At 46.9% G+C, this 24534-nt stretch overlaps 1 protein-coding gene across 3 annotated transcripts in view; it reads right to left on the minus strand.

Annotated features, from left to right (window-relative positions):
* The window catches only part of ATXN7L1 (ataxin 7 like 1), a 272319-nt gene that overhangs the window by 54808 nt on the left and 192977 nt on the right, over window positions 1–24534 (minus strand). For 2 of the 3 annotated variants that reach the window (XM_025380736.1, XM_025380735.1), the window contains exon 4: window positions 6484–6706. In XM_025380736.1, coding sequence (XP_025236521.1) covers window positions 6484–6706 — 223 coding nt within the window. Of the gene's footprint in view, window positions 1–6483; window positions 6707–20683; window positions 20801–24534 lie in introns of those variants that run through there. The other variant, XM_025380737.1, reaches the window with a different exon arrangement.

Genomic DNA, 24534 nt, shown 5'->3' on the forward strand with positions numbered 1-24534 from the left:
GCTTTTATGTGGCACATAACTTTTTTTTTTTTTTTTTTTTTTTTGAGGTGGAGTCTCACTTGCTTTGTTGCCCAGGCTGGAGTGCAGTGCCAGGATCTTGGCTCATCACAACCTCTGCCTCCCAGGTTCAAGCAAGTCTCCTGCCTCAGCTTCCTGAGTAGCTGGGGAATGCTACCACCATTATTATTATTATTATTTTGTATTTGTAGTAGAGACAGAGTTCCACCATGTTGGCTAGGCTGGTCTCGAGCTCTTGATCTCAAGTGATCCATCTGCCTCGTCTTCCTAGAGTGTTGGGATTACAGGCATGAGCCACCATGCCCGGCCAATGACTATTATTAAAAATTAATTTCATGGCCGGGCGCGGTGGCTCACGCCTGTAATCCCAGCACTTTGGGAGGCCGAGGCGGGCGGATCACAAGGTCAGGAGATCGAGACCACAGTGAAACCCCGTCTCTACTAAAAATACAAAAAATTAGCCGGGCGCGGTGGTGGGCGCCTGTAGTCCCAGCTACTCAGGAGGCTGAGGCAGGAGAATGGCGTGAACCCGGGAGGCGGAGCTTGCAGTGAGCCGAGATCGCGCCACTGCACTCCAGCCTGGGCGACAGCGCGAGACTCCGTCTCAAAAAAAAAAAAAAAAATTAATTTCATGGCTGGGCATGGTGGTTCACGCCTGTAATCCCAGCATTTTGGGAGGCCAAGGCGGATGGATCATGAGGAGTTCAAGACCAGGCTGGCCAAGATGGTGAAACCCCGTCTCTACTGAAAACACAAAAATTAGCTGGGCGTGGTGGCAGGCACCTGTAATCCCAGCTACTCAGGAGGATGAGGCAGGAGAATAGTTTGAACCCAGGCCACAGAGGTTGCTTGAGCCGAGATCACGCCACTGCACTCCAATCTGGGTGACAGAGCAGGACTCCAACTCAAAAAAAAAAATTAATTTCACCTGTTTCTTTTGTACTTTTTTCCAATGTGGCTGCTTGAAAATGTAAAATTAACATGTGTGACACACATTACATTTCTATCAGATAGTGCTAGTCTAAACAATTCTAGACAAAAGGTCAGCCATCTCCAGGAATGGAAATCTTAGAATCCCTTTCAATGGTCACATCCATTTCATTCAATTCAACAAATATTTACTGACACGAGTACCATGCTTGTTGAGTTGGTGAGAGGTGACCATACAGGAGGCCCTGCAGTAACTACTGGGCAGGAGGAAGACAGGAAGAGGAGTCTATGGCTGACCAGAGAAAGTGTCACATGTGAAGTAAAAATTAAGTGCTCTGGGGATTAAAAGAAAGGCGAGAGCATATCAGGTTGTTGGCAAGGAGGAAGTGAATAAGGAAAGGGCATTGAGAGAAGGTAGCCAGCGACATGGGCAATAAGAATGGTAAGGATTTTGGCCAGGAGAGAAGGGGAATGATTGCTGTGGAAACCCTGGGCTTAGCAGACCAGCGCCCTCAGACTCCTCTTTCCCTGTCCCAATCCTCCATGGCACCACCCTTGGCCTCTGTTCTTCTCACACCATATACCTCCCTGGCAGGCACCATCTATACCCACAGCTTCCATGCCCACGTCTACATGATGACTCTCTAGTCCTGGTCCATACCTATCTCTTGACCCCTGGTTCCAAACATTCAGTGCCCACTCACATTTCTTTGTAGATATTTCTCAGACACTTCAAAATCCACTGACTTCCCAGCTGAACTAATCCTTCCCTTCCCTCCCTCAACTCTGGCCCTTACTGTCCTTCCCTTGAGGAAGCGGCAGGACCACAACTCAGCTGTCCTAATCCCTTCCCTTGTACTCCAGCCCTACATATGACCCCCAAAGTCCTGTGGAGTTTTCCCTCCTTAATATTTATCTCACCCAGCCCCTCCGTACACATCGCTGCCTGGAACCAGGCTGTCACCACGCCTTGCCTGGGTGATACAATGTCCTCACCCAGGACATCTTGATGCTTCCTGTGTGACCCCCCCCAGCCATCCTTTTACATGGCTTTCAAGGTGACCAGACTACATCATAAAACTGCTCCTTTAATGCCTCTTTGCAATTTCCAGGGTGAAGTCCAAATTCCTGAACTTAACACATACAGCAGAACTTCATAATCTGGGCCTCACTCCCCTACTCAGTTTCACATCCTGCCTCTCCCCACATGCAAATACTTTTGCACATTCTGTTCCCTTTGCCTAGGACACCCTTCCTACTCTCTTAGTTAGAATTTTTTTTTTTTTTTTTGGTGGTAAAATAGACGTAACATTAAAAATTTACCATTCTAATCCCATTCTCTTTGTCTACCTCCTTCCTACTACTTGTCCTTTGAATTTAACAGAAGTGACCTTTTTTTTTTTTTTTCTTGGCTCAATGCAACCTCCGCCTCCGGGGTTCAAGCGATTCTACTGCCTCATCCTCCTGAGTAGCTGGGATTACAGGCACACGCCACCACGCCCAACTAATTTTTGAATTTTTAGTAGAGACGGGGTTTCACCATGTTGGTCAGGCTGGTCTTGAACTCCTGACCTCGTGATCCACCTGCCTGGACTTCCCAAAGTGCTGGGATTACAGGTGTGAGCCACCACACCTGGCCGGAAGTGACCTCTTTTGAAAAAACCCTTTCTGAGTCCTCAGCCTGGGTTAGATGCCCTTCTCCTTTGCTACTGATCTCATAGTCCTTATCACTTTGTACTGTGTTAGCTTATGTTTCTATTTACAGACTCCCTAAGACAGTGTCTGTATCTTAACTTTGTATCCCCAGGGCTGCAGTGTACAGTTGTATAGGTTATGCACTGGGAGAGGAGGCCTGGCTAAGGAAGTGAGCAGGGGATGAAGGCCATTAGTCAACTGTGCACCTGGTACAGGCCTGCATCCAGACCATTTTCTAATTTGCACAAAGGTGCTTGTGTGACATCAGTGGGCCCTGTGTACCCCCTGTGCTTGTTGTAGAGTTGGCACACATAGTCTTACAATTGCTCATTAAATGTTGAGTAAAGATGGCTGGATGTTCCAGGCAAAGGTAGCAGGGGTAGAGATAGGGGGAAATCTGGCATAATAGGGTGGTATTGGATATTCAGTATTGACTTAGGGGGGTTGCAGCTAGTTGGCAGAGGGTCCCTTATGTTGGGCTGAGGGACTAACTCTTTAATTCAGGAAGCAGTGAGGAACTTTGTGAATTTTTGATAGGACTGTGATATAGAATTTCAAAATATTCAGGCTTGAAAATGAGACTCAGAGAAGTAAAGTGACTTGTTCAAGGACACACAGAAAGTTAGAGGCAGGGCCCAGACTTGAACTTGCTTTTCCTGCTCCTAGCTCAGTACAGGTCTGGGGAGCTGCACTCTGGGATACTTCTCAACTGAGGCTGAGCCCTCTAAGGCTCAAAGCCAAATCTTCCCAGCCTTGGAGACTCTATCTCTTCCCGGACACATGTTCCTGGACGTGGTGGGTAGATGGACGACAGCCAGGCAGATGGGAGGTGAGGACAGTTAGGTCTCGAGACCACTGCAGTCCATGGTTCGGCCTCATTCATGGCGCACCACTTGTTCTGTCCTCAGAATATTTACCGACTTGAAGGCATGGCAAATTACCCATGCTTTTCTCTTCTTCCCACAGGTAAGCACTCTAGTCTTTTCACTACGAGCTATCTCCCTCCTTACAAATCTCTTGGTTGCTCATCTCTGGACCTGGGCTAGTTTTTTCAGTTTCTCTCTTTCTTTCTCTCTCTCTTTCTTTCTCTCTTTCTTTCTTTCTTTTCTGAGACAGAGTCTTGCCCTGTTGCCCAGGCTGGAGTGCAATGGAGCAATCTCGGCTCACTGCAACTTCTACCTCCCAGGTTCAAGCATTTCTCCTGCCTCAGCCTCCTGAGTAGCTGGGATTACAGGTGCGTGTCACCATGCCTGGCTAATTTTTTGTATCTTTAGTAGAGACGGGGTTTCAGCATGCTGGCCAGGCTCGTGTCGAACTCCTGACCTCGTGATCTGCCCATCTCGGCCTCCCAAAGTACTGGGAATACAGATGTGACCCACTGCACCCAGCCAGATTCTTTCAAAACCACTTTTTGCCCCTAGCTGAAGGGGACTTGACTGTGGCAGGTCTTAAGAAGTGTATGTTGAGTTGGACTGGATTGAGTGTGGACAATGATTTGAACCCAGTGGTCGCCCTGAAGGTTTGCCTTTTGGGCAGGTGCTTTTTGGTGCCGTGGGGCTACAAGAGACCTCTCATTTGCTCTTTTACAAGGAGTGTTCATTGATGATCTTCCCCGAGCTCCCTGGGTCTCTCCTGACTTACGTGCTCCTTCCCTGGCTTTTCTTATTTTGTTTCTCTGTAGCTCATTTCTGGACTCTGAATAAATTATTTAATCATTTTTATCTTCACTCTGAGTCTGAAGAGCCATTTCCCTAATTTTTTTTAGAGAGATTTGACTTGTCAATCTTTATCCCAGGATGGAAGTGCTGTCCTTTGGCAATCATGATGATATAATAATAATAACGATGACATTATGCTAAATTATTTATTGAATATATACTATGATCCAGATACTGTGCCTGCTGCTTTATAAAAATTAGCTCACTTAATCCTCACAACAATCCCATGGAATAGAGCTATTATTGGCCCCACTTTACAGATGAGGAAATGGAAGCACAACACAATCAAATAACTTGCCCAAGGTCACCCAGCTGAAATTTGTGCCCAGGCCAGTGACTTCAGAGCTTGTGGTTACATCGGGATACCACGCAGCCCCAGTAAATAAACTCTCAGGCACATTCTCAGGTCACAGATAAGACAGATTGCAGGGTAGTGACTGGGAGACTCACATCGCCGGTGGGTGGGCAACCACCAGTCTCAGGCTGAGTCTTCCCTAACCAGCTACAGCCTCCTGCAGGATGGACCTGCAATCCCAACAACCCGAGGAGAACAAAGCTTGTCCATGAGGCCCAGCTGCGTGGCAGGTAACTCCTCCACAGCCATGCCTATACCATTCCACTCCATCACAAGAGGCTCTGTAATTGATCTGACATAATTAGCTCTTTACTAAGTCATCATAATTTCCAGTGTGCAGTGACAAACCCATTGATGGATGATTTTACTCCACAGCTTGCCTAGGTATGAACTTAAGTGCAATTAACTGTCATTAATTGATGGAACACTTTTTTTCTTTAAATACATAAAAGAGATGGACTCCACACTTACCCCTTCTCTGCCTTCTCAAGGCTTGAAAGATAAGCATAGAGGTGCTGTCAGAAGCCAGTTCCTTAAGTACTCCAAGCTGGGTGCCAACAGCATTTGAAGATACTCATCTTCCTTGTTTTAAGTTTGGCTTCCTAACTGTCTGTTCCACAGGCAACCTTTTCTGACTTTTTAGTAAGGGCTGAGATAACCAAATGAATTAAAAGCCTCAGATTTTTTTTTTAAATTTTTTTTGAGACAGAGTCTCACTTTGTCATCCAGGCTGGAGTGCAGTGGCACAATCTCGGCTCACTGCAACCTCTGCCTCCTGGGATGAAGCAACTCTCCTGCTTCAGCCTCCCGAGTAGCTGGGATTACAGGCATGCACCACTATGCCCAGCTAATTTTTGTATTTTTAGTAGAGATGGGGTTTCACCACATTCGTCAGGCTGCTCTTGAACTCCTGACCTCAAGTGATCTGCCCACCTCAGTCTCCCAAAGTGCTGGGATTGCAGGCGTGAGCCATCATGCCTGGTCAAAAGCCTCTGATTTTTCCACTGATTTTCCACTCTTTTTCCACTGATTTTCCACTATTCCACTATTCCACAGGACCTGGGACCCAGTGTTGGGGGTAGGGCTGTGGCCTTGCTCCACACCAGGCAGACTGTCAGTGCTTTTGATTTTACACCAGAGCTTCTCTTCACTGGGGTGGAAAATTGAGAGGTGGCCGCAGAACTGAGAAATATTTCCCTGTTACCCTTTTCTTAGACACAACTTGGCTCAACTCTCAAGAGAATAAAAAAATTCCCCATCAGGCATAGGGTATATATATAAATATTTTTGAGACAGAGTTTTGCTGTTGCCTAGGCTGGAGTGCAGTGGCGCGATCTCGGCTCACCACAACTCTGCCTCCTGGGTTCAAGCAATTCTCCTGCTTCAGCCTCCTGAGTTGCTGGGATTACAGATACATGCCACCATGCCTCGCTAATTTTTGTATTTTTAGTAGAGACGGGGTTTCACCATGTTGGCCAGGCTAGTCTCAAACTCCTGACCTCAGGTGATCCACCCGCCTCAGCCTCCCAAAGTGCTGGGATTATAGGCGTGAGCGTGGCCCATATGGTACTCTTAAGGTCCCACATGCTTTTTAATATTTAGGTTTATCTTTCCATCATTTTGGGTTTCTGTCCCTTCATTCCTCAGTCCCCCAAATTCCTGCATGTGACTCCTAGGAACAAAGCCAGAGGGTAAATACTGTTTCCCTGTGGTGACAGGAACAGCAGGGGGGACAGACAGCAGCTGGCTGCCAGCCAGCTGACTCACCATGGTTTATCCCTTGATCCTTTAGCAGGAAAGACTGTGTGCTGTTTGCTGCTGGAGGTAAGTAGATTGTCTTTGGGCGTTTTGAATGGCTTTGAGGTGCTGCTGGCAGAGTGATGGCCGCTGAGACAGGCTTTTGTTTTCACCTGTACTAGTGATGTCCTGGGATTGGAGGCTGGAGACACTGGAGAGGGAGAAGGTCTACACATTGAACCGTGTCTTCTCTCTACAGGGGCAGAAAGTAGAGAACTCAGCACAGCATCTGTAGCAGGTGAGGCTCTCACACACTCACATACACTCAAACACACAACAGGCAGAGAGAAGCACTTTCCCTGCAGCATCGGCATCCCTGAAGCCTAGGTTCTGATGAGACGATTTGTCTTGACATATGCTCCTATTCCACCAGCTAGCAATACTTATGTTCTGGGTTTCTGTATCAAATGGCGTGCTCAACTAACATCAAGGTTCTCGCGGAAGGCATTTACCAGGTCATCTTTCTGCAAAACTACTTCCACAGGAGTAGCAGAGAGACACCAGGTATCACCTGAACAGTGGGATAACCCCACATAGCCAAAGCAATTCCTAGACAGCTACACAGAGGCCACAGGTCCATCAGAGCAGTGGACAGGGCAAGACTCTCAACAAACAGGAAACTCTCGAACCTGACGCTCTGCAGGAGCACTAAAGTAAGAGGGACCAGTAGGCTTGAATCAAAGGGACTTTGCGAGCGAGGAAGTGGCCCAGCAGCTGTCCTGGGACTGAGAGGACAGTGTCGACACACCCCTGCTATGGCCTCCGCGGGGTCCACAGAGGGCCACATGCAGGAGGATGTCAATGCTTGAGCCAGAATCTGCAATGTGGGGCATGGACTTGGGCCGGCGAGCACAACTTCCTGAGGTTCTACAGAGAATACTAGAGCTCTGGGCAGAGATGCGTCACTTGTTCACGTTCTGTTAGCCCCTGTGCTTTCAACTGAATGGGCAGGATGAGGATACTGACCAGGACAGCAGATGCATGAAGTAAAGTTCTAGTGTGCACCCACTATGGGGTTCTTAATTGTTTTAGAGTAGCGAATCTGATAAAAATGTAAGACCCCAGCAAAATGCACTTTTACACCTATCCAAAAACTTTGTACATGATTACAGGAAGGAATCCCAAACCCTAAAAAAGACAAAGCTTCCTGAAATCCTAAGTCCTCTCTGGCTTTCTTATGTCTCACATATAATTAGTGCTTAATTAACATGTGTTGAATAAATAAATGAAATTATAACAGATCTTCTGAACTAGAGATCACAGATCTGAAAATCTGGCTGAATTTGATAATGCAAAATGTGACAGACAAAGATGGCAGATCATTCTCTCTCCAGCCCCAAGCTGAGCCTAGCCTTCTCTCATTAGGGCACCTTTCCTGGATGCTTTTGCAGGCACCCTGACCTGGGAGACGCAAGCCCCCACCTGTGGCCAGCTGCGACAGGAGTCTGGGATTTCTCTGTGCTCCCTTGTACCAATGGGTTGCCAGGCTGTCTCAAAGCAGACTGAATTTAGTCTTCTGATGCAATGGGAATTAGGAGGAAGCAGATTTTTGAGGATCATTCAATTGCTGCATTTTTTTTGCTTGACCAGTGCTCATGTGCTGCCTACACAGAATAAATTTACAGGGTACTTTTTCCTCATTGAATCAGAATAGACCTTTGCATACAGCTTAGTTCTCAGAAGCTATCCTGTTGAAGCTTTTGAAAACAAAGAGCTAGTTCTGAGGCCTCTGTTTTGAGGGCTGGGAGCCGGGAGACCTGGGCTCCCGCTCTAACCACCCATATACAGTATTAGGCTTGGGCCTTCAGTTTACCACTGAAACTTCCTTGGTTCCTGTGTCTTTAACTGTGAATGAAGTGGGTCCCTAGATGGCTTCAAAGCCTCCTTCCACTCAATCACCATAAATACAAGGGATACTTATACCTGTTCCTTCCCTTCTCATCCCTCATGATTCCTGGATGTCAGAGCAATAATAACAGCCGAAGTATTGAACAATTTTACTCAGGTGAGATCTTCCTTGGAGGAATTCATCCTTTGTAAAATTGTACTGGCCTTTACAACCCCTGTGAGACAGGCAGGAAGCAACCAGGCATCTCCACCCTCCTCACGGCTGACTGGCCAAAGGAGACCCAGAGAGGTGAGATGATTGCCAAGGTCAGGGCTACTCAAGGATCAGGGTGCCTCTGCGCCAAGTACATGGGCCTAGCTGCCTCTCAGGAAGGCAGGAAACGAGGTGAATAACATTCGAAGCCAGGAAATTAGAAAATGCAGAACTTAGAATCACTAAAGATTACAATTGGATCTTAAAAGTCAACTAGTGTGATCTTTCTGATAGATGAGGTTATCAGTTGCCAGCCTTTGGGTTAAAGCTAGTTAGCGGCAATCCTGAGACTAGAACCAAGTCTCCTAACTTCAAGTCTATCGACGTTCTGCCTCTCAGAAATGTCTTGTTTAGCAATTTGTTTTTCGGCAGAGGCTTCCAATATGAAAATAAGACTTGATTTTTACCATTACTGCTTTAGATGTTTCTGCAGTCTTCATTCACTCCCTTGCTATCACTGACTCAAAGCTGCAGGTGGGTGGGTGGGGCATGTACAGAAATATTTTTTGGTTTAGGTGGGGAGATAAACCTGAATAATGAAGATACATTTTATTTTACTAAACTAATTGTTAAAAAGTATGCAAGTAAACAAAGATAAATCACAAGGAAGGGTGCCATGAAGGACAAAATAAATGGGCCAGACCAGTGATTCTACAATCACCTTCTGAAAGAATTCTGGTTAGTGGTCCTGGCTGACACATTCTGCTGCTAAATTTACAAAAAAAAACCTTTTTTTGAGACAGAAAAAAACCTCTGTTACCCAGGTTAGAGTGCTATGGCACGATCATGGCTTACTGCAACCTCTGCCTTCCAGGTTCAAGTGATCCTCCCAATTCAGCCTTCTGAGTAGCTGGGACTACAGGCGTGTGCCACCACATCCGGCTAATTAATATTATTTTTTGAGACACAGTCCTGCTCTGTGGCCCAGGCTGGAGTGCAGCGGCAGGATCTCATCTCACTGCAACCTTCACCTCAAGCGATTCTCTTGAGCCTGGGAGAATCAAGGCTGAAGATTCTCACGATCTCAGTCTCCCAAGTAGCTGGGATTACAGGCATGCAACATTATGCCTGACTAATTTTTATATTTTTAGTAGAGATAGGGTTTCATCATGTTGGCCAGGCTAGTCTTGAACTCCTGACATCAAGTGATTTGCCCGTCTCGGCCTCCCAGAGTGCTGGGATTATAGGCATATAGGCATGAGCCACTGCACCTGGCCCCAGTTAATTATTAATTAAAACTTTTTTTTGGTAAGGCCAGGCATGGTGGCTCATGCCTATAATCCTGGCACTTTGGGTGGCCAAGGTGGGTGGATCACTTAAGCCTGAGAGGTGGAGGCTACAGCAAGTTGTGATTGTACCAGAGCACTCCAGCCTGGCAACAGAGCAAGAATCTGTCTCAATTTGTTTTTGCTTGTTTGTTTGCAGAGACTAAGTCTCTCTAAGTTCCCAGGCTGGTCTTGAACTCCTGGGCTCAAGAGATCCTCTTGCCTTGGCCTCGCAAAGTGTTGGGATTACAGGTGAGCTACCACATCTGGCTTACAAAACAACTGTATCAGTGGATAAGTCTTTTTCTTGGTTTCATATTTTATTTTTTGAGACAGTCTCACTCTGTTGTCCAGGCTGGAGTGTAGTGGCGTGATCTTGGCTCATTGCAAACTCCGCCTCCAGGTTCAAGCAATTCTCCTGCCTTAGCCTCCTGAGTAGCTGGGATTACAAGTGCACACCACCACGTCTGGCTTATTTTTGTATTTTTAGTAGAGATGGGGTTTCACCATGTTGACCAGGCTGGTTTCAAACTCCCGACCTCAAGTGATCCGCCCGCCTCAGCCTCCCAAAGTGCTGGGATTACAGGTGTGAGCCACCGCGCCTGGTTTCATATTTTAGATTCAGAAACTTGTCTTAAATTGCCAATTGAAAGAACAAGTTGCAATGAGGGAATATTAATTAAAACCTGAAGACAGCCCTTTGCCCTTAATATAAGTTTTTTTTTTAGTTGTTTGATGTCTGATTTTGTATTGCAATAAATAGGCAAAAGCAGTATTTCCTACTTGTGAAACGGTTTGAATTAAATCAGAAGGGCTCTCACAACCCTTGAGCTATGGGAACAAGCTTGCCCCCTACTGGTGCAGGTGAGAAAGGTTGTATAAGACTTTAAAGGCCCGGCGCAGTGGCACACACCTGTAATCCCAGCACTTTAGGAGGCTGAGGCGGGTGGATCACCTGAGGCCGTGAGTTTGAGACCAGCCAGACCAACATGGGGAAACCCTGTCTCTACAAAAAATACAAAATTAGCTGGGCATGGTGGCACATGCCTGTAATCCCGGCTACTTGGGAGGCTGAGGCAGGAGAATCGCTTAACCCAGGAGGTAGAAGTTGCTGTGAGCCAAGATCGTACCATTGCACTCCAGCCTGGGCAACAAGAGTGAACCTCTGTCTCAAAAAAAAAAAAAAAAATTAAAGTGGAGGGACCAATAGAGTCAGTGGTCAGGGGTTCACTCTGGAGGTGAGCTGTAGCTAAGCTTTTGAAAATGGGTAGAACTGATGTCCCAGGTAGGGCAGAGTGAGTGGATTTTACAAAAAGACCTATTCAATCTATGTTTCTCCAGTTTATGAAGACCTGCCTGTAGTGGACTTACACAGTTTTGTGTTGGTGAGGAGGTGTGTTAGGTTGGTGATAGGAGAAGGCAGGGTCTTATCTCCTGCAAAAAGATGCTGCTGAGTGAAGCTCTCCGGCTGTACATTACAATCATTTGGATACAAGCCCTCACCCACTTGAGGCTTAATCATGTCTTATGTTTTCATTAAGGGACTGCCTAAGGTAGATCCCTATAATTATTCTAATTCCATTTGCCCTGCCCAGAAAGAATTTGTAGTACATTATATCCCTCACTCATTGTTAAAATATTTAATACGTAAGCAATTTTAGAGAAAAAGAGCACTTTCCTCTACATTTTCTTAGTCTTTGTTAATGCATATAGCTTTATTAACAAAACTGTAATCAATGGATATTTTGACTATTCTTTGTCAACTAACATTCTACATATACATATCAAATTCCCACAAACTTGCTGAACTGTTAGGTAATATTCAATCATTAACATGGCGCAGATTATTTAGCTACTCTCTTATTGTCTACCTACTATTTGTCTTTTAAAAAAAAAACTGATTTGGCCGGGCGTGGTGGCTCACACCTGTAATTCCAGCACTTTGGGAGGCCAAGGCGGGTGGATCACAAGGTCAAGAAATCAAGACCATCCTGGCCAACATGGTGAAACCCCGTCTCTACTAAAAATACAAAAATTAGCCGGGCGTGGTGGTGCGTGCCTGTAATCTCAGCTACTCAGGAAGCTGAGGCAGGAGAATGGCCTGAACCCGGGAGGTGGAGGCTGCAGTGAGCCCGGATTACGCCACTGCACTCCAGCCTGGCAACAGAGTGAGACTCTGTCTCAAAAACAAAAACAACAACAACAAAAAACCTGATTTATTTAAAAAGTGATTCAGAATTATTTCCTTGAGGTATAATTCTCAAAGTGAAAGGCTGCAGTTTTATAGCTCTTGCTACGGATTTCTTTCCAGACCATGTGACAGAAAGACCAAACGAATCTACTGTGCTAATATTGAATATAAGCACCACTCACCTACTGAAGGGAAAACAGAAAATCACTATCAGAACACCTGTGCAGAATTAAGTATTCAATACATCAATAACAACCTCAGTGAATGATCTTGAACCAGCAGCCTCTGCTCTCACCTGTTCTGTCCTTTGACCAATAGTAATAATAGTTTAAGATTTTTCAGGTGGGTACAGTAGCTCACGCCTGTAATCCCCGCACTTTGGGAGGCTCAGGTAGGCAGATTGCTTGAGCTCAGGAGTTCAAAACTAGCTGGGTAACATGGTGAAATCCCGCTTCTACAAAAAATTTTAAAAATCAGCCTGGTATGCGCCTGTAGTCCCAGCTGCTTAGGAGCTGAGGTGGGAGGATCGCTTGAGCCTGGGAGGTCAAGGCTACAGAGAGCTGAGATTGTTGCACTGCACTCCAGCCTGAGTGACAGAGTGAGACACTGTCTCAAAAAAAAAAAAAAAAAAAAAAAAAAAAAAAAAAAGGTCGGGTGCGGTGGCTCACGCCTGTAATCCCAGCACTTTGGGAGGCTGAGGCGGGTAGATCACGAGGTCAGGAGATTGAAACCATCCTGGCTAACACAGTGAAACCCCATCTCTACTAAAAAATACAAAAAACTAGCCGGGCGTGGTGGCGGCGCCTGTAGTCCCAGCTACTCGGGAGGCTGAGGCAGGAGAACGGCGTGAACCCGGGAGGCGGCACTTTCAGTGAGCCGAGATCTGCCACTGCACTCCAGCCCGGGCGACTGAGCGAGACTCTGTCTCAAAAAAAAAAAAAAAAATTTTTTTTTCCTAAGCGCCAGGCAGTCTTACCTTATAGCATTTCGGTCTTACAACACCTTAAGAAAGGCACAGCGGGGCGCGATGGCTCATGCCTGTAATCCCAGCACTTTGGGAGGCTGAAGCAGGAACACAAGGTCAGGAATTTGAGAGTAGCCTGACCAACATGGTGAAACCCCGTCTCTACTAAAAATACAGAAATTATCCTGGCTAACACGGTGAAACCCTGTCTCTACTAAAAAATACAAAAAACTAGCCGGGCGAGGTGGCGGGCGCCTGTAGTCCCAGCTACTCGGGAGGCTGAGGCAGGAGAAGGGCGTGAACCCGGGAGGCGGAGCTTGCAGTGAGCTGAAATCGCCCCACTGCACTCCAGCCTGGGCGACAGAGCGAGACTCCGTCTCATAAAAAAAAAAAAACAAAAACAAAAAAACAAAAAAACAGAAATTAGCAGGCCGTGGTGGCGGGCGCCTGTAATCCCAGCTACTTAGGAGACTGAGGCAGAAGAATCACTTGAACCTGGGAGGCAGAGGCTGCAGTGGGCCGAGATCGTGTCACTGCACTCCAGCCTGGGCAACAGAGTGAGGCTCTGTCCCCCCGGCCCCCCGCCCAAAAAAATGAGAGGCATTACTAGCTTCTCTTTTCTACAGGTAAGTTTTATTAACAAAGCTGTAATCAATGGATATTTTGGACTATGCCTTGTCAACTAACATTATTCTGCATATACATATGAAATTCCCATATACTTGCTATTTTAAACCATTAGGTAATATTCAATCATTAATGTGCTGTAGATTATTTAGCTATTCTCTCACTGTCGACCTACTATTTGTCTTTTATTTTATTTTATTTTATTTGAGACGGAGTCTTGCTCTGTCGCCCAGGCTGGAGTGAGTGGCGTGATCTCGGCTCACTGCAAACTCCTCCTCTCGGGTTCACGCCATTCTCCTGCCTCAGCCTCCCAAGTAGCTGGGACTACAGGCACCCACCACCTCGCCCGGCTAATTTTTTGTATTTTTAGTAGAGACGGGGTTTCACCGTGTTAGCCAGGATGGTCTCAATCTCCTGACTTCGTGATCCGCCGGCCTCGGCCTCCCAAAGTGCTGGGATTACAGGCGTGAGCCACCGGCCCGGCCCTATTTGTCTTTTAAAAAACTGATTTAAAAAGTGATTTACAATTATTTCCTGGAGGTATAATTCCTGAGGCTCAGAGATACAATGAGTTGCTTAAGGTCACAGAGCTAGAAAACATCAGATCTGGGGATGTTTTCAGAGCCCCTATCTTAACTCTGGGCTCTACCACCTTGGAATCCTGGAAGATTCTGCTACAGATAGGAGGAGCCTGAAAGAACTAGCGAGACTTCTCCTTTCCCACTGCCTATGGGCGTTTCAGCAGGGCACCTGACTCCGCTAGGGAGAGGAAGAAACATCTTTTAGGTGTTAGGCAGCTGGCAGGTGCCAGTCAGCAGCTCATACCATTGCCTGAGACCTCAACCACAAAGAGTTGGGGGGCCCTGGTACCAAAGAAATGAAAAGTCAAATCCTTTTACTTTTGGGCATTTCCACCACAGGAAGTCCAGGCCAAGGTCTCAGCAACTGACTGTTTCAAGACCACCTGCTTCCCCGCAGCCTCCTTAAACATCCAGGTGCAACTCCAGGGGCAGTCCTAGAGATCAGCCAGGCAAGGAGCTTGCAGACACCAGCTCTCAGCATCCCAAAAATCTGATAGGCGTGGGGAGCCCTGGTGTCTCTAGTTTGCTCCCCTCACTCTCTGAAGATAAAATCCATCAGGTTCTCAGGCAATTCCATTTCAGTAAAAATTCAGTGTTCCCTTCCCCATATGCTTATTCACAGAGGTATTTTCATACTTGCAGCATCAGTGTCCTGCATTTAAAACCTTAGCACAGATGCCTCATGAATGGCTGAGCCGGCCGCAAACACTCAAGGTGGCTCCCTGAACCATTTTTAGAAAGAACTTGTTGGGAATTTTCCAATATGGCTTTTAAGGGACCAACCCCCTCCCAATAGACTTTGAGCACCACAGTCGCTCGTGGCCTGCCATGGTTGTGTAAGCACACTTGGGCTTAGGCCAGCACCTGGCTTACTCACTTGACAGCATGGAGTCTCCTTCAGCCCCCACTTTTGAGGGCAGGTGCTTGGCAAGTCATTAGCCAGCTTCTATCTTATCAGTGGGTTCAATCTGCTTTCGTAGCTGTAGTCAGGATGCTGCCTATAAACACCCTGATTTCCAAGGGACCTTCTTCCAAAAGTAAACTGGAGTTGGAGAGAGAGGCAGGGCTGGCACCTTGGCACTGGGATCCGTGCCAGGAGCCAGGCCAGCTGTACTTACAGCCGCTTGGTGAGGCAACGATTCCCCCCAGTTTACCGTTGTGGAAATGGAGACAGACTGTATTTGAGACACTTGCCCAGAGTCATAAGACTAGTAAGTGGAGGAGCTGGGGCTAGAACCTGGGCCTGTGGTCTCATTTGTCACCATCATAGTTAGATACTAAACTTACTGCCATGGTGGCTAGAAGGGGATATTGAATCAGCCTTGCTCAGCAGAGGAGGAAATGAAGACACAGGAAAGTCAGGTGATAGGACAGGCGGCGAATGCAGGCAGAGCTGTGCCAAGCAGTTCCCGTGCCAGGAGTGCTTGTGAGCTTTTCTGGAGTGCCCGTTCCCTTCTCAGACTGCAGTACCTCTTTAAAAGATCGCAGGGCTGACGAGCCGAGGAGGCGTTCCTTAAGCACAGGTTATACTAGGTCTTCTTTACCCCTCTTCACCTCCTACCCACTGCTGGGCAACATGAACTATCTGGAGCACTAAGTTCTTTTGACAAATATGAGTGTGGGCCTGTAGTCTACACTGCTCATGCCAATGCCGGCTCGGTTCCCAAATCCCTAGGCTCTGCGATGGTTTTTTGGTCATCTGGTCACCCCATGCACATTCATTCAGTCAGGAGGGAAAGCAGCCTTTCTTGAGTGCCTACTATACATCAGGCACCGTGCAAGCTGCTTTTCACTCACCAGCTCATCTACCCAACAACCCTACCATGTGGTATGAGACCGTTAGTTGTCTTGTTATAGATGGGGAAATTACTATTTTTTTTTTCCTTCTTAGATATCAGATGGGGAAATTAAAGCTTAGCAAGATTGTGAAACAAGACCAAGGTCACGCAGACCTCAGCAGCTGGCAGGAAAGCGCAGGCTTGCCCAGCCCCAGAGCCAATGCCCTTTCTACCATGCCACCCTGCCTGGGACGTTCTCTTCCCTCCACACTTTAGAAATGCAACTGGGATGATTCTTACAAGGGCATTTCCCATTCCAGAGCTGCTATGAAGTCATGTAACTTAGGATCCTTTTTAACTTTTCCCCCGTGGTGGCATTCCCCCTTCCTCCTCCTCTTCTATTTGTCATTTATACTAAGGTGCAAATTTCTGGCATCACCACTATTGGGCAGGATCTGGGGAGTCCCAGGGGGTTTCCAGGGCCCTGAAATACTTCCATCAGCCCCCAGGGATGCCCTCACAAGACACCTAGCCTAGCTAAAAGGGAAAACCACAGAAATAGAATCTGTGGGGAGACAAGCACATGCACACCTTGCCAGCGGTACTTTCAAGGGATTACATTTTTCTGGAGAGCAACCTGGTGATAATAACAGGAACTAAAAAGCATCCATAGCCTTTTATCTGGTAATCTGGTAGTGTTAGTTTGGAAAACAGACCTCCAGGAAACATCCCAAAGGGAAAAAAAAAAGTTCAAAGATACTCTCAGCACTGTTTACTACATAGTAAAAAAAAAAAATACTACAAACAACCTGAATAATCCATAATAAAGCAATTGGTAGGAGACAGGGGAGAGAGTTATTTCAACCTAAGAAAATGTAAGCAAAATGGTACACTCACATCCACAAGGAAATTCAAAATGGCACAAATAGTACGTAGAGACTAATACTACTTAAAGAAAAATATTTGAGGCCAGGTGTGGTGGCTTACTCCTGTAACCCCAGCACTTTGGGAGGCCAAGGTGGGCGGACTACTTGAGGTCGGGGGTTTGAGACCAGCCTGGCCGACATGGTGAAACCCCGTCTCTACTAAAAATACAGAAAAATTAGCCAGGCGTGGTGGTGCATGCCTGTAATCCCCGCTACTCAGGAGGTTGAGGTGGGAGGATTGCTTGAACCTGGGAGGCGGAGGTTGCAGTGACCCGAGATCACGCCACTGTCACTCTAGCCTGGTGACAGAATGAGACCCTGTCTCAAAAAAAAAAAAAAAAAAAAAAAGAAAAGAAAAGCAGTTGATAAATACATGGTGATGAGGAAATTTGTTAAAGCTGTTTAAGTCCATCCGAGAAGAAAGATAAAAACAGACAACAACAGCAACAAAACACTAACATATCCTTAAGCAGAAAAGGCAGAGGAGAGAAAGCAGGTGCAAATACAAAGGTAGGAAGGAGACAAAAATATGGGTTAAAATGAAACCTATTTCATTCATTCACTATTTTTTTTTTTTTTCTTAGCATTTCCTTGGCACCTACCATGTGCCAGACACTGGGCTATTACAGTGCTGATACAATAGGTTGCTGTCACTGCTAGACCTTTGTCATCAGAGGGCTTCCTGTGCTCAGGGAACAGCACTCTCCAGATCCTGGCTTGTTGCCACAGTTGTCACTCTGAGTGCAGGGGAAACGGATGTGGCCCTCAGAAGGCAGGCTGCTGCCCGAAGGACCTGAGTCTGCCGGACTCCACCTGGAGCCAGAGCCACAATCCTCTTCATAACATTAGACCTTTTATGGCTCTATCTGCTTCCCACTGTCTGGGCCCTGTGGTAGCAGAGGGGTTGACAAGGACTCCACATGCATGCCACTGAACTTCTCCATCAGAGTAGCCCCCTTCAAAACCACAAACACAGACCGCACAAGTCACATGTGTTTAAACACAGGAGTCACCACAGCTTTGGTGAAAACTGGGGGCCTCCAGCTTGCAGACAAGTTGTTGAATTCTACCTTAGGATGACACAGCTGACCTCATAACCCCCAGAGCTCTGATGAGACAGGTATGGCAGACAGCTGGACCCGGGCACTGGGGGAGCCACAGACTCCAGGATCTTAGGGAGAAGATCCACGAGCTGGGATTCCCAATGTTTAAAATACCTGATAAAATGGCTGGGCATGGTGGCTCACACCTGTAATCCCAGCACTTTGGGAGGCCAAGGCAGGTGGACCACTTGAGGTCAGGAGTTCAAGACCAGTCTGGCCCACATGGGAAAACTCCGTCTCTACTAAAAATACAAAAATTCGCCAGGTGTGGTGGCACGTGTCTATAATCCCAGCTACTCAGGAGGCTGAGGCAGGAGAATCGCTTGAATCTGGGAGGTAGAGGTAGCAATGAACCGAGACTGCGACACTGCAGTCCAGCCTGAGCGACAGAGTGAGACTCTGTCTCAAAAACAAAACAAAACAAAAAACCCAAAAAACACACCTGAAAACCTGCACATCTAAAAGCTGAATTGAATCTAAACCCTTGAATCTAAAAGCTGAAATTTTAAAATAAATAAATAAAAATACCTGAACCGCTGGACCGAATCTTCCCAATGCTGTCTTGAGGCAGCATCAGTGGCCTTTGCCCTGGTGCCTTGAGCTAAGGCTTCATGGCTTGCCAGGCCCCGTGGAGGGAGGATCCTGGCTGCAGGAGGCACAGCAGGTGCCAGGCTGCACTTCCACATCAGAGAACACACAGTGCAGCAGGGACTTCTTCACTTTTGGACACCAAGGCCAGGGCCCCCAAATCTGTGATTTTTTAAAAAGGTCCTGAGGTGATTTTCATGCTCCATGAGCTTTGGGAGTCACTGGAAATGCGGACCAAACACTGCTGTCTTTAGAATCAGAAAGATCTGGGCTCAAATCCCAGCTCTGTCACTCATTAGCTCTGGGACTTGGGGAAATAACTTAACCCCCTGAGCCCCAGTCTCCTTTCCTGTAAAATGGGGACAGTAATACCCACGTCATGGAGTTACAACAGGACAGGTGCCCCTCGAGCACACTGAGTCCCTCATCTTCGCGCACATCACACGCTGTAATTACTGGTTTACTGGTCTAAGTGTCCTGTGCCTGGACACACCTGGAGGGCAGGTGTCCTGTTTACTCTTTTATCTCCTGTGTTTAGCACAGGGTTTCACCCTCAAGAACACTCCCTCTATTCACTGTGGAATAAACGGGTGTTGGGAGGATTGCTAACACGTGGGGTGGCTACCACAGTGCCAACTCACGGGAGGCGCTTAATGTTAACATCCCCTGATACATGAAAATGTCCATTAAAAACACACACGCAGGTAGTAGCTTTCCTCGGTAGGCAGTTCTCAGCCTTCTCCCTGCCCCTGAATTAAATTATTCCACTTACACAAATCCTATGGGAGCACACTGTTTAAGGACCACAGGCTGATAGGAGAGGCCACCACTGCTTTATTTCTACTGTACCAGCGTCTACTTTCAACAGCACAGGGCCATGGTCTCTTACAAGAGAAGGTGAAAAGTCTCCACTACTGCTAAGCTCATGGTGTCACTCAGAGCCACTCACCCCACAGACTGTCGTGGTCCCACAGCAGCCACTAATAACGGAACCATTTCTGTTCTCCTTGGAGTGGCAGTTGGCAGCGGCAAACAGGAAGTTGTCTTGAAGTAGGGTGTGGTTATGCCCTGTCAACATATGCGTACAGACACACATACTTTTTTTTTTTCCTTTCTGGCCCCCTTCTCTCTCCCGTCTTTATAAGCAAAAGGTCTGAGTTATTTTGGTGAAAACAAAACTTTTTACATGATTTAAGATCAACCATCGCTACCACACAAACAAAACCACAGGACAGAAAGGGACCTAAAACACAGCAAAAGGTCTATTTTCCTGCCACCAGTCTTGTGGCATTTAGTTAGGAACTGACTGTGTGTGTGAGTGGGTGTGCATTTTCCCCTTGATTTCTCTGGGCACACAGGAAACAGAGCCCTAGCTGGAAACCAGCCAGACACGCCACCCAGCATCCTAGTGAGCTGGTCGGTCCACCTGTGGGCCAGCTGCCCGAGTTGATTCAGGGCCTGCAGTGTGCACGCACTGGACAAGGACCACTGAGGACAGGAAAGAAGGAAAAAACCAGGGTGCTAGTTTCAAGCAATTTGTACAGTTTGAGTAGAAAGGACCCTGAACATGTCTTAACACAAAGTACATATAAAAACAACAAAGAAACACAATGGCTGAGTAGGTAAGTGCACTGAGTAGATAATACACGGACATAAACATGGGGAGGTGGGGTTGACACGCCAGGAAGGTTCATTGCAGCTGGCTTCCCGGTGCTCTGAAAGGTGTGCTAGAAAATTTTCCACTCCACTCCTTTTCAGGCCGGAGGCTGGTGCCTCCAGAAGGGCTGTCCAAAATAGACTGGTCCCCAACCCAGCCTCCTACTTCTGACCTCTTTCTGAGGCAGCTACTCTCCCCGCTCCCCGCCTCAGCCCTGTCTCGGCTCCAGCTCCAGCCCACAGACCGAGAGCACTGTCTATGCTAACACTCATCTTGCTAAATGGCTTGTGGGCTGCCAGCATGATCCGCCTGCCAGGATCTCTGTTCCGTGACCTGCGCCCAGCCCCACGCCGTCCTGTGTGGCCCTCGTGCCCTGCGCTCACACTTACACATCCCGGGGAGGCTGCCTTGCCGTTTGGATAAGGAGGCTGAGCCAGTGACACGCTGGGCAACGCGACTCGTGGTAGTAGACGTTTCCTGGCTCCTGGATGAGGGCCCTGGCCAGTCAGAACGCACCACTTCCCCTTTAAGAGAGCACGCCCAGACGAGATTAGGGAAAGGCAGAAAGAAAAGCCCGGAACAGTCAGGGTTGTATCCTGAATTTGGCGGATGAACTTGGGTATTCCTGAACCGCACACACAAGGTGTGGTCAGAGGCAGCAGGCTCCTCAGGGGTACATGAGAGCCAGCGCTGTGTGTGCAGGGCTGGGCCTTCCCGCAGCCCCGGAGCTGCTGCTTGTCTGGCCTGGGTCCCGGGTCCCCAGGCAGCCTGGAGACACCTCAGGCCTTACCCACTCCCCCTTGGCTCAGGGCTTGTCCATCCTGATAGGCAGAGTCCACTTCATTACCTAGCACTATGCCTTAGAGAGAGTAGAGAGGTCATTATAATGTTTGGAAAATACTTTTGTGGGTTGTTAGAACTATTGATTTAAGCAGGGAGCTTTCATTCATTCTGGATATTTAGAAAGTTTAGTCCCTGATCTTGGCCAAGGACAGCAGACTTGGAGGGGGGAGAATGCCTACCAAAACAATGGTTCACAAAGGCCACATGTTATATGATTCCCTTTACATGAAATGTCTAGAATAGGTAAAAACATACAGACAGAAAGCAGACTCGCGGTTGTCAGGGGCAGGCTGGGAAAAGAAGGTGGGGGAGTGATGGCTTAATGGGCACAGGGTCTCCTTTGGGGGTGATTGTGGCACAACATTGTGAATGTACTCAATACCACTGAATTGTACACTTTAAAATGGTTAATTTTCTGTGATGCAAATTTCACCTCAATTAAAAAAAACCAAAACAGTGGCAAAGTATGTTTTGTGCATCTTTATCTTCTACTAGAACCTCTCCTGTGTGGCATCCAACATTTCTTTGTAAAACCTGGTTATTACCTGATGAATATTAAATCAACCCTAGCTAAGGGGTACATGCCTTTTAGTAAAAAAAAAAAATAAAATAAAAATTAAACCTTTAAGATACAAAGTTTTCCAAGACTCAGAAGTATGACTTTCCTGGAGAATTCTGGACTGTGGGGAGCCAGCACCCCCTCACATCATGCTCACATGCTTCCTCCCATCACCACAAGCTAGGCAGAGCCTACTAGGCATTAGAGAGATTAGACAGGTCATTATAATGACTGCCTATGTAAGACGGTCTCCTGTGGGGACCATCCCTTCAGTCACTTGAAAACATAACCAAAGCCAGAGACAGTGAGTCCCCCGTGGGAGAATTATTCAGGGAGAACATGACTGGACTTCTGGGTTCTTGGCTTCCTTTTCCCCTCTTGTTGAGAGAGTTTCTTCCCAGAATTGAGGAGAATTCATCGGTTTCAGACTGGGAGGGAGCTGTGCTGGCTGGCAAAGCAGAACTAGTTTCCACAGTTCCATTTGTTTGGAATGTAGTGGGGGGGGGGTGTCGAGGGGATATAAGCTGACCACCCATCTGACCAGCCCTCGTTTTCAGTCATTTGCAGCTTTGGCTGGAGATTGTCTGTTCCCAAGAGTTAGGCTGTGGGCGTTGTTCCCCGATCCCAGGCTAGCAGGTCAAGGGCCCCTGGGCACATTCCCCTCACCCAGGGGACTGTGGAAGAGAGGCCTGCTGGATGTTGCAATACTTAGAAGAAACACAGATGAAAGGGCAGGCCCGAGGCCTGGGAACCTGAGTCTTTCCAGAGACAAACGTGAGTTGCTTTCCTAGTATCTCTGCAAAGAGTTCCAGGATGACCTGGAGGACAGAGATGGCAACGGCTGCCCTTGGGCCAGCTTTCCCAGAGCAATCTGGACCTTCTAAAGCATTGGCCCCTGCCTCTTGCATCCCTGCTCTTCCCTCCTCATCTCTGGTGCCTGTGTAGGCTCTTGGTAGCCTTACACCTGAAGTAGCCTAAGTTCTCAGCAAACATGTGGCTTAGGATAATAAGATGCAATATTTACTCTAGCTTCTGAAGAGCAGCAAGTTTAGAACCGTAACTCTAAATACAAAAACAGGCAGGCTCAATCTAATTTAAAAATGGGCAAAGGGCCGGGCATGGTGGCTCACACCTGTAATCCCAGCACTTTGGGGGGCTGAGGCAGGTGGATCACGAGGTCAGGAGTTCGAGACCAGCCTGGCCAATATGTTGAAACCCCATCTCTACTAAAAATACAAACATTAGCTGGGTGTGGTGGTGCCCACTAATGACTCCAGTCACTAGTCATTGGGGAAATGCAGATCGAAATCACAGTGAGGTATCATTTCACACCCACTAGGATAGATGTTAACAAACGATGAAAATAACAAGTCTTGGTGAGGATGTGGGGAAGTTGGATCCCTCGTGCACTGTTGGTGGGAATGTAAAGTGGTACAGCCACTATGGAAGACGAGTACGGCAGTTCCTCAAAGAATTAAAAATAGAGTCAGCACATGATCACACGATCCAGCAATATCACTTCTGGATATATATGCAAAAGAATTGGTATCTCAAAGATATTTGTATACCCACATTCATAGCAGTATTACTCACAATAGCGAAAGGTGGAAGCAACTCAAGTGTCTGTCAATGAATGGAGAATCCTATAATGGAATGTTATTCAGCCACAAAAAGGAAATTCTGACACATGCTACAACCTGGATAAACTTTGGGGACACTATGCTAAGTGAAATAATCCAGTCACTAAAAGACAAAGTAATGTATGATTCCACTTATATGAGGTACTCGAGATAGTCAAATTCACAGATAGAATGGCGGTTTTCAGGGGTTGCAAGGGAGAAGGAATAGGGAGTTATTATTCAGTGGGTACAGAGTTTCAGTTTTGCAAGATAAAGAGTTCGGGAGAGGGCTGGGCACAGTGGCTCACACCTGTAATCCCAGCATTTTGAGAGGCCGAGGCAGGAGGATACTTTGAGCTCAGGAGATTGAGATCGGCCTGAGTAATACGGCAAAACCCTTTCTCTGCAAAAAATACAAAAATTAGCTGGGCATGGTGGTGTGTACCTGTAGTCCCAACTACTGGGGAGGCTGAGGTGGGAGGATCGCTTGAACCCAGGAGGCGGAGGTTGCAGTGAGCCCAGATCACTGTACTCCAGCCTGGGTGACAGAGCGAGACCCTGTCTCAAAAGACAAAACAAAACAAAAAACAAAGAGTTCAGGAGAGGATGGTGGTGATGGTTGCAAAACAATGTGAAGATACTTAATGCCACAGAACTGTACGTTAAAAATTAAGGTGGGTAAATTTCACATTAAGCATATTTCACCACAATTAATTTTTTAAATAAAAAAGTTAAATACAGAATTACCATACGGACCAAAATTCCACTCCTAGGTATATATCCAAAGGAACTGAAAACAGATACTCACACAAATCCGTGTCCACAAATGTTCATAGCTGCTCTATTCATAAGAGCCAAAAAATTGGAAACAACCCAAATGCCCATCCATGGATGAGTGAATAAACAAAAATTGTGCTACATACATACAATAAAAGAATACTCAGCCATAAAAAGGAATGAAGCATGATACATGCTACAACACAAATGAGTCTCAAAAACATGATGATAAATGAAAGAAGCCAGACACAAAAGGTCATACACACACACACACACACACATACACATATATATAGTATGATTCCATTTAAATGAAATGTCCAGAATAGGTAAATCCACAGATACGAAAAGCAGATTGGTGATTAGCAGGGGCTGTATGTGGCGGGGGAGGCAGAATAACTGCTTAATGGGTATGAGGTTTTATTTTGAAGTGTGATGAAAC

The sequence above is a fragment of the Theropithecus gelada genome, chromosome 3 (genome assembly GCF_003255815.1).
Source record: "Theropithecus gelada isolate Dixy chromosome 3, Tgel_1.0, whole genome shotgun sequence".
Taxonomy (NCBI): Eukaryota; Metazoa; Chordata; class Mammalia; order Primates; family Cercopithecidae; genus Theropithecus; species Theropithecus gelada.